Source organism: Mytilus trossulus, chromosome 5 (genome assembly GCF_036588685.1).
Source record: "Mytilus trossulus isolate FHL-02 chromosome 5, PNRI_Mtr1.1.1.hap1, whole genome shotgun sequence".
NCBI lineage: Eukaryota > Metazoa > Mollusca > Bivalvia > Mytilida > Mytilidae > Mytilus > Mytilus trossulus.
The window spans coordinates 19,246,347-19,256,704 of record NC_086377.1 but is presented as its reverse complement, the minus strand read 5'-3'; the positions used below and the strand labels follow the sequence as shown (position 1 = coordinate 19,256,704).

Below are 10,358 nucleotides of genomic sequence, written 5' to 3'. Positions count from 1 at the left end.
TAAAATGAATTATTAATAAGGAAACATTTTTTTTAAATCTCAAAATATGATCAAGATTCTTTGATAGAAAGTCATTGAATTTTCATTTCAATATAATGAAGTATTTTTAAGATGCTTGGGTAGCAATTTGAATAGAGAGAACATAATTTTATTAATGAAACATCTTTATTCTATACATTTATTGCCAAAGGGTAGCTTGTTTGAATGTAAACTACTTTACACAGTTCTCAAACGAGAGCTTACTTTGGAAGTATATTTATATTCGGTTATAGCTATATTAGCAGGGTTGATTTTTTTCTTAGGTATAACCTCAATTTACTCAATTTTCTTTGTAATATATATACTAGTAGTAACTTGGATATCGTTTTTGGGGACCTTATAGTTTGTTGTTTAGTGTGAGCCAATGCTCCGTGTTGAAGACCGTAATGATCTAATTATTCAAGTAGTTTACTTTGCAATTACTACAAAGGTGATACATTTTATTATATCCAGCCTCCTCCATTAATAACTACTGTTTCCTTTGAATCTTAAATAAGAAATAAGATAAAACAAATGTTTGCTTTATATCGCAAAGGTTTGCGTTATAACGCAAAGGTTTGCGTTATATCGCAAAGGTTTGCGTTATATCGCAAAGGTTTGCGTTATAACGCAAAGGTTTGCGTTATATCGCAAAGGTTTGCGTTATATCGCAAAGGTTTGCGTTATAACGCAAAGGTTTGCGTTATATCGCAAAGGTTTGCGTTATAACGCAAAGGTTTGCGTTATAACGCAAACATAGGAAGAAAAATAAAAAATAAAATGTGTGGCGCTAATACGCTTCCGTAATAAAACATCTAAAAATTCGTTAAACAAACTTTTTATTTAAAAAGTACAACTAGTATATCTATCAATCTATATTTTTATTGATTTCGATACGACTGTCAGAAATCACAAAAACTTGATATTATTTGCAAATCTAATTAGGTTTTATATAATAAGAGTGTCTCAATCTGAAGTAATGAATGTCATCAGTGATTTCTGATGGCATGTTATGTCTATTTTTTTTAGTTTTTCTATGGATACCGATCTGCGGACGTGACTTGTTTTCTTAACATGTGGTAAGATATGGAGATAAATAACTTACACAAATTTGGGGCTTGCTGTCAATCCTTGAAATTCGTGTTCTATATAGATATAGGAAGAAGTGGTATGAGTGCTAATGAGACAACTCTCAATTCAAGTTGAAGAACTTGGGCTCACACCAAAACAGCAAGATACAAAGGGCCCCAGAAATGACTCAGAGGAAAACCAAAGATTTAATCATAAAAATCGAAAAACACAGATGAACCATATCAAGAAAAGTCACCCACTTAAGTGTAGATATTATAGTAAACAAATACCAAAGTGGGGGAGGGGAATACAAACACCCTATAGATGGATAATATAAGACAACACATTTTTAACGACCTTGATTGGCTATACAGCCCTTGCACGGTCGGGATAATGTAAGCACAATGCCATTTGTCAATTATAGTACAATTCTGTCACGTGGTTAATGATTTATTTGCGTACCTTAACATTTTTTTCATAAGAAACACCTCCCCTTATTTGTGTAGTTTAGAAATGCTTTGAATGTATTTCAATATGACTGTTTTCTATTAATTAATGCATTCAGTGGCGGATCAAGAAATTTTCATCAGTGAAGGCCCACTGACAGTCTAAGAGTGGAGCCCGCTACGATCATGCTTCAGTGATTCCCTATATAATCAACCATTTTTTCATAGAATAAAGGGGAGCGGCCCTCTGCCCCCCTCTGTCATTAAAAATAATTATTTGGCCGTTTCAGAATCTAATGAATCCTTGGTAATATTTTCAAAAGTGCACACCAAAACGTCCTGGTTGGTTAAAAATGTCATAAACAATGGAAATTTAACCAATGACGTGACGTAATTTTTATTTTGGGGTACGAACAATGAAATTACCCATGATTCTTTAGATTCTGAAACGGTCAATTGCTGCTTATATATCTTAATGGAATTTTGGATCCTCAATGCTCTCAGAGTCAACTTTGTATTTGTTTGGGTTATAACTATTTTGATATGAGCGTCACTGATGAGTCTTATGTAGACGAAACGCGCGTCTGGCGTACTAAATTATAATCCTGGTACCTTTGATAACTATCTTCCTGTACTGCTTTCTATTGTGTGTAAATCTTATTTGTATCTGGTAACACGCTCTCAAAAGCTTAATATGTTTATATTTTCAAATGTGAACCGAAGCAAAATAAAACTTTTGTATTCGAATTCGTTAAACGCCAAATACTAGAAATCAAAGGGCAACAACGCCGTGCTCGAGTTGAATAACTGGACTAAGGTTCCTCTCAAGTCAAAATATAGGACATTTTATAAAGATCTATAAATTGATATAGATAGATGAAGTGTGAGTGCCAATGAGACAACTCTCAATCCAAATAACAAATTAAAAAAAAAGTAAACATCATAGGTCAATGTACGGCCTTCAACACGGAGCCTTAGCTCACACCGAACAACAAGCTATAAAGGACTTTATTTTTCAACCTATAATGAATGAAGTTCTTAAATATGGGAACATTTCTTCATTTAAACATGCTTAACATATACACACTCACGGTGACACTTTGAAAATTGTAAATACACTTTAAATTTTTATGATTTGGACAAGATGGTTTTTGGGCTGAACACTAAATTTCCCATAAAATCTGGAGGTTGCGAGATGACTTGATTTGTTTAAATTGATATGAACGAATACGGTAACATATAATGCAGTACAAGCGTTGATTTGTAAGAAAATGTATTGATTTAGTTTCATGGATCTAGGTTAACGAATATCAAAGTTACAATACAGAAATTGAACAAAAACATATGTACTATGTGACAAATAAACATTAGCTTGTACTGCATAACATTTAACAGTATTCGTCCATACCAATTTCAAACAAAAAAATGGCTACAGAAAGGGTCATAAACCTTAAATGGTTGCGTATCATTGCTTAAATTTGGTAAAATCTTTAATCAAAACGAAATACATGTAAGAAAATAAGCACAATATTATTATGTAGAATGTAAATTGACAATTACTTTTAGTTTCTTTTAAATATTTCGGGTTTTAATATGACATTCATTTTCACCGAACTAGTACATGTTTTGTTAAGGAGCCGGCTGCAATGAGGCACGCCTACGGTTGCGGGATTTTCTCGCTGTATTTAAGACCCATTGGTGGCCTGCGGCTGTTTTCTGCTCTTCGGTCAGGTAGTTGTCTCTTTGACATATTTCCAATTTTCATACTCTCTATTTTATTATAGATTTTGTACTTTATCTGATAATTTCATTGTAAAAAACTAGAGAAAAAAGGAAATGACCTCGGTTCAAGGTAACAGCAGGAGCGTATCCAGTCATTTCCAACCCAGGAACTTTTGAGACAACATCTCACTTATAAAATGACCGATGCCTTTGCAAAACTAGTAATCCTGTACTAATATAAAAAATAAGATGTGTTGTGGTTGCTTTCTAACAGAAACTAATTATCATAAAAGTTACTAGTAATAACTATATGTCACCGTATGGCTTTCAACAATGAAAGTCCGCATGAAAGCCAACGAAATGACAAATGTAAGTTAATTCAAGCGAGAAAATAAAAATAACGACTAAATCCGCCTCTGGCATTGAATACACACTCCTGATGTCGGACAGGCACTTACATAAATGTGTCGGGTTAAACTAAATTGAAGGCGCCAACCTTCCACCTAACCTGGGAGTATGGTGCTACTTTACAACATAAGAACATAGAATAAAAATCAGATCGGTAAAAAGGCAGAACGACATCTTAAAACACAGAGATCGGACGTGGAAGGGTATTTACATTATTATCCTCATACAAAAAAACCCACCCTAAGTATATATCTGAGAGTAAACATATAAGCATACTTAGTAGATAATAAAGTAAAATAAACAATAACACCCTGAGTGTGTTTAATAATATGTGTACTCTATTCCATGTCAATATGTCGGATACTTTCGGTACACGAACGACAACTCAATTTTGAAACATAACAATTTTGTTCTCTTTTCATATTTAAGAAAAGAAATATATTACAACTTAGCCATTTAAAAAAAAATAAGTAAGCATAAGTGGTGAATACCTGAGATTCTATATAAACAAAAAACAAATAATGTATGCTGTCTTCGTTTTTATCAACAAAATGACACGGCAGATGATCACAGGTCAAATAAACTGAAACTACAACTTATGTCATTGCTACAAAAAGTAAAGGAGGGATTGAATGTCTGATAGATTTTCATTCGCTTAAAGCCAAATGAGAAAATTAATGCATGTTCAGGAAGAGACCAACAGCAATATAAACAATAAATATGCCATGTAATATAGGTCCGGGATAAAAGTCGTGGATATTTGGACTGTAACTTAAAAATGAAAATAGATTGGATTGTACAGAAAATTTTGCATTGCAACAGGTCCCATACATAGCCGTCCAAAAGTTGCTGCTAAGGTTTATGAAGTGCAGAGAACTTGGCGCTTTCTTAACAACAAGCGTTGGACTTAACGTCTACATTATGACAGGACGTGACTGCGTAATTTTACATCCAACACAGCCTTGAGGTCGTCACACTTAGGCGAGTACTCTCCTCTATGTTTCTTTTAGGTGTAATTTATTTTTATCCTTCTGAAGAGTTAAGTCTTTTTTCAGTCTGTTTATGTTTTACTGTCACATATCTAGGAAAGAAAACTAGAGGCCAATAGAGCCTGTGTCTCTAACCTTGGTCTATGTGAATATTCAACAAATGACACAGATGGATTCATTACAAAATTGTGTTTTGGTGATTAGTTTGTTTGTAGATCCTACTTTACTGAACATTGTTGCTGCTTACAATTATCTCTTTCTATAATGATTGGCCAAGTAGTTTCAATGGGAAAATTTACAAATTTTATGAAAATTGTTAAAAATGAACTATAAAGGACAATAACTCCTTAGGGAGTCAATTGAACATTTTGGTAACGTTGACTTATTTTTAGGTCTTTCTTTACTCTAAATGATTGCTGCTTTTAAAAAGATTATCTCTACCTATAATAATATTCAAGACAATAACAAAAAAACGGCAAATTTTCCTTAAAATTACCAATTTAGGGGCATCCGCCTAACAACCAGTTGTCCAATTCATCTGAAAATTTTAAAAACAATTTCACACCCTGTCAGATTTGCTCTTAATGCTTTGGTTTTTGAGTTATAAGCCAAACACTGCATTTTACCCCTATCTTCTATGTTTGGTCATGACTGTAATCTTGGTTGGTTGGCATGGTCACCGGACACATTTTTTGAACTAAATACCCCAATGATGATTATGGCCAAGTTTTGTTTATTTTGGCTCATTAGTTACAGAGGAGAATATTTGTAAAAGATAACTAAGATTTACGAAAAATTGTTAAAAATTGACTATAAATGGCAATAACTCCTACAGGGGTCAACTGACCATTTTAGTCTTGTTGACTTATTTCTCAATCTTACTTTGTTAAACATATTTGCTCTTTAAAGCTTATCTCTATCTATAATAATACATTTCCTTAACATTACCAATTCAGGGGCAGCAAACTAAGAACAGGTTGTTTGATTCATCTGAAAATTTCAGGGAAGATATATCCTGACCTAATAAACAATTTAACCCCATGTCAGATTTGCTCTTAATGCCTTAGTTTTTGAGTTAAAACCCAAAAACTGCATTTTACCCCCATGCTATATTTTTAGCCATGGCGGTCATCTTGGTTTGTTGGCTGGGTCACCGGACACAATTTTCAAACCTGATACCCCACTAATGATTTTGGCCATGTTTAGTTAAATTTGGACAAGTAGTTTTAGAGAAGAATTTTTTTGTAAAAGTTAACGACGAAGGACGCCAAGTGATGAGGAAAGCTTGGTTGGCCCCTCGAGCCAGGTGACGGGGGACTGCTTTCAAATAAAACTAATCCCGCAACATTTTATATATGGTTGGCCTAAGTCAGGAGTCTATAATTTTGCATAGTTTGTTCTTATGTTTTGCCTTTACGTCACTGTCTCAGGTTCGTGGGAGGCTTTTTTGCCAATAAACTCGTTTACGGTTAATCCCGCCTTTAAACGAAGTGCATGTCACAATAAAGTAGCATGTAGTTCAGTGGTTGTCTTATGTTGCTGTGTAACATATTCGTTTTTCGTTCGTTGTCTTTGTATTTAAAATTGGGCGTTCATTCTCTGTTATGTATTGTTCTGTATTTCTTATTTCGGGGCCTTATAGAGCATTTTTGCTTTAGTCATTGTGGAAGGCATCAAGCTAATCTATAATTTATTTGTCATTTGGTCTCTGTGTTGAAAGTCGTCTCATTGGCAATCATACAACATATTTTTTTATTGTTCTTGAACAGAAATGTTCGTATAGGAAAACACTTAATAAGTAAATGTTGATAACTAATACTCAATCTCCTGTTATGAATTTAAAACCAGAGTAAACAATTTTAAGCACCATATTCTCCAAAGAATCCTTTCAGTTTCATTTTTAAAGGTGCATTGCTTAAAAATAAATATTTTAGACAGGACTGGTATGATTTTATTTTCTTTTGTTACCTATTCTGACATAGGACTCGGACTTCTCTTAAACTGAGTTTTACTGTGTGTATTGTTTTTTCTACATTGGCAGGAGGGAGGGTTGATATAAAAAAATATGATTAACCCCGCCGCATTATTGCGCCTTTCCCCAAGAAAGAGCCTCTTGCCTTTGTTAGTCTTGTATGTTTTTAAATTTAATTTCTTGTGTATAATTCGGAGTTTAGTATAACGTTCATTATCACTGAACTAGTATACAATAATACACATTTGTTCAGGAGCCACCTGAAGGACGGCTCCGGATGCGGGGGTCCCTCGCTGCATTGAAAAGACATCGATGACCTTCGGCTATAATTGTCTGCTCTATGGTCGGGTTGTTGTCTCTTTGACACATTCCCCATTGCCATTCTCAATTTTATAGATAAATATTCGTCGTAAAAAACTTTTGTTAACTACATTTATTCTTGATAATATTTTTATAATATAGATGTTTGCACAATTAATTGTATAGAATTTTTATATAACAGTCACATGACAAAGCTGCTGGTCTTTTATTACTGATTCGTAATTGGGTTCAGAACGTTTACAGAGAACTTCCGAACAGCAACACAATGACCACTGCAACATTTCTCGTTGACCTGACATGCTTGATCGTGTCCACATGATTTAGCCCCCAATGTGCCTGTCATATGGGCATCGCAGGACCCTATAAAACAATAGAAAATGAATATTATAACTTGCCGACTATTACTTCAAGCTATCAACAAATTATGCATGATTACGTTATTGTCGTACTTTTTTCTGGACAACATTCACTTTCTTTGAATTTTTGTGGATATATCATTCATTGGCTACATCTTCAGATTGTTACATATTACCGGACAGACAGACGAACGTGCGTAATACTATTGGCCACAACAATTATGTAAATTGAAAACTGGATTACCTAATAATACTTTAACCATCAATGAATGAAGAAAGTGAAATCACAAAAACACTGAACTTAGAGGAAAATCAATTCGGAAAGTCCATAATCACATGGCAAAATCAAAAAACAAATGGACAAAACTGTCATATTCCTGACGGTACAGGCATTTTCAAATGTAGAAAATGGTGGATTAAACCTGGTTCTATAGCGCTAACCCTCTCACTTTAATGACAGTCTCATCAAATTCCGTTATACATGTAGTTACATTGATGCGTTAAATTAACAGACACGCATTAAATATATGCTAAAATTAGCTAATGAGAGATTGCGAGATCAGATGCGTTCAAAGGTAAACAACCAAATCGATAATATTCATACATGGAATAGTTTTTGTCGAAAGATATATTGAAATTGGTGCAGAATTAGGAGAGCATGAGCATTCAGCATTTTCATAATAAATTTAAAATCAGCAGTACTACCGTTGTTATGTTTATTTTCAAAACTCATACTGTCTGATGAAAACTCCACAGCTGATATACCATTCGTCTCAACTCGGCCGATTCCGTACCCTCATCAAGGAGAGTAGCGGGTTCTACCGAGAATTGCCGAATGCTGATATACAATACAGGCAATACAATTTACAAGAAACTAAATAGAACTCAACTAACATATAGAATTGGCCGTTTCAGAAACTAAAGCATCATGTGTAATTTCATTGTTCGTACCCTAAAGTGAAAATAACGTTACGTCATTGGTTGATTTTCCATTGTTTATAACGTTTTAAACCAATCAAAACGCTTTGGTGTACGCTTTTGAATATATTACCCAGGATGCAGTAGATTCTGAAACTACCAACTTTGCGAGTAAATATTAAACGTACCAAGATGCTGGAAATTAACAGTAACAGCTAAGCATTGTGAACCACATCCATACGGACAACATTTATATCCTGAAAATAGAATACAAATTGTCGTGTAAATTCACTTTATTATGAAAAAAGTGCAAATGGGATGAAAAAAAAACTGCTATCGGAGTAAATGATCACTCAATTCAACCCTAAAAGTTGTTGTAATCTTACTGAAAGGTGTGAGACTTTGACATTGTCAGCGAAAAACTTCGAGAACGGGTGCTTCGTTAGTTTCTGGTTAGATTATAATTATATGATAAATGGATCATATCGTCAAATGTTTTGGAACCAGAATTTTCCGATCTCTCTCCATTGCTTAAATGTCTAAATAATCATCAATTATCATGTTCACTTTTTACCTAAATAGTAAACTCGAATATTTTATCAATTTTTACATTGAGTCTATGTTAGGGACATTCTGACTTCAACAGTGCTTAATGAAAAATGATCACCCCCCTCCCCCCAAAAAAAAGTAAGGGTATGCTTTTTTTAGCTTAAAAATAAGGAGGGTAGGGTAAAAGGAATCACATCTTTTTTTATTTGGCCTAATAATTCCCCGTTTCTATTCTTTATTCTACTAGTCAAGCAGTGGAAGCAGTATTTAATAAACAATATATTTCAATATGTAATTAAAAAATATACAAAACATACCGGATGGACACTGGTCTTGATTAATACAGTTCCTAGATGGGTCAAATACACATATTCCAACGATCCCGTCGGTATTTGGGCAGGTGTCTGTACTTGCTAGTTTAAAAGCCTAAGATAGATATGTTTGCAATAAGTAAATACACTTTGGATTTTAGTTCTCTGAATACCGCACGATCATAATAGAAAACTAATCTGTGTTTAACTTCTAGTGGCAAAAAGTACATACATATCATGACAAGAAAATATTATTGTGATATGTCGATCCCAATTTTTTAACTTGACCGTTCTTGTCGATAACGTAGCGTTATCATGTCTCATATCAATTATAAATCTTATATACTGTATCTTCTTTTTTTCAAATAGGTCGCGGGACATTATATAAAATTGAGAATGGAAATGGGGAATGTGTCAAAGAGACAACAACCCGACCAAAGAAAAAAACAACAGCAGAAGGTCACCAACAGGTCTTCAATGTAGCAAGAAATTCCCGCATCCAGAGGCGTCCTTCAACTGGCCCTTAAACAAATATATACTAGTTCAGTGCTAATGAACGCCATACTAATTTCCAAATTGTACACAAGAAACTAAAATTAAAATAATACAAGACTAACAAAGGAGTCGACATGTCAACCTACCCGGTCACATTCTGACTCGGAGCGACCAGTCCTAGGTATAAAGTCTACATGCCGCAATTTCATTAATTGTATTGCGGGGTTGCTCTAGTAAAAAGAGATTTCCAAATTTTGACGATCCGTTCAGTATTGCTTTAAAATGCTGTTTATGTACAATATACAGTGCCTGTTCTTGCAAAATGCATGTCTACCGTTTATTCATCAATAAATAATTAATTAAATTACTAAATGGTCTTCATAATGGCAAGGAGATCCCGCACCCGGAGTCTTGCTTCAGCTGACCCCTTCAATATAAATGTTCAGTTATATTGTATACTTACGGTTGAGAAGGCAATCACACTCAATACACATAGGATTTGAACAACTTCCATTGCTATTCTTAAATAATTCTGGTCTGAAATGATGAACGTAGTTTCACCTTATCTTTGTTTGATTCAAGATAAGCACACCTCGTGAACTAAACCGATTGAAATCTACACCGAACGACAGTTGACCATATGAGGACACGTTTATATTGCAATTATAAATGTTCGTCATTGCAAAAAAACACGTCAGAATAATGATGGAGAAAACAAAACAATCAATTACAGGATAAAGGTCCGGTCTAATTTATGGTTCAAAAAGGTTGTTAAAGTAAAA

The 10,358-nt window shown here is 34.0% G+C and overlaps 1 protein-coding gene across 1 annotated transcript; it reads right to left on the bottom strand.

Annotated features, from left to right (window-relative positions):
• Window positions 1–7,069: 7,069 nt before the first annotated feature.
• Window positions 7,070–10,214, bottom strand: LOC134719484 (perlwapin-like protein). The gene is made up of 4 exons (XM_063582471.1): window positions 10,040–10,214; window positions 9,088–9,196; window positions 8,410–8,478; window positions 7,070–7,307 (listed from the first exon to the last, which is right to left on the bottom strand). Exons 1-4 carry the CDS (start codon window positions 10,088–10,090, stop codon window positions 7,156–7,158), a joined length of 381 nt encoding a protein of 126 aa, XP_063438541.1. The 5' UTR covers window positions 10,091–10,214; the 3' UTR covers window positions 7,070–7,155.
• Window positions 10,215–10,358: the final 144 nt, after the last annotated feature.

Coding starts and splice junctions, on each gene's coding strand:
- LOC134719484 (XM_063582471.1), bottom strand. CDS start 10,090: ATGGAAGTTGTTCAAATCCTATGTGTATTGAGTGTGATTGCCTTCTCA. Junction 9,197..10,039: donor GTGTGATTGCCTTCTCAACC/GTAAGTATACAA, acceptor TATCTATCTTAG/GCTTTTAAACTAGCAAGTAC. Junction 7,308..8,409: donor TGTTAATTTCCAGCATCTTG/GTACGTTTAATA, acceptor ATTGTTTTATAG/GGTCCTGCGATGCCCATATG.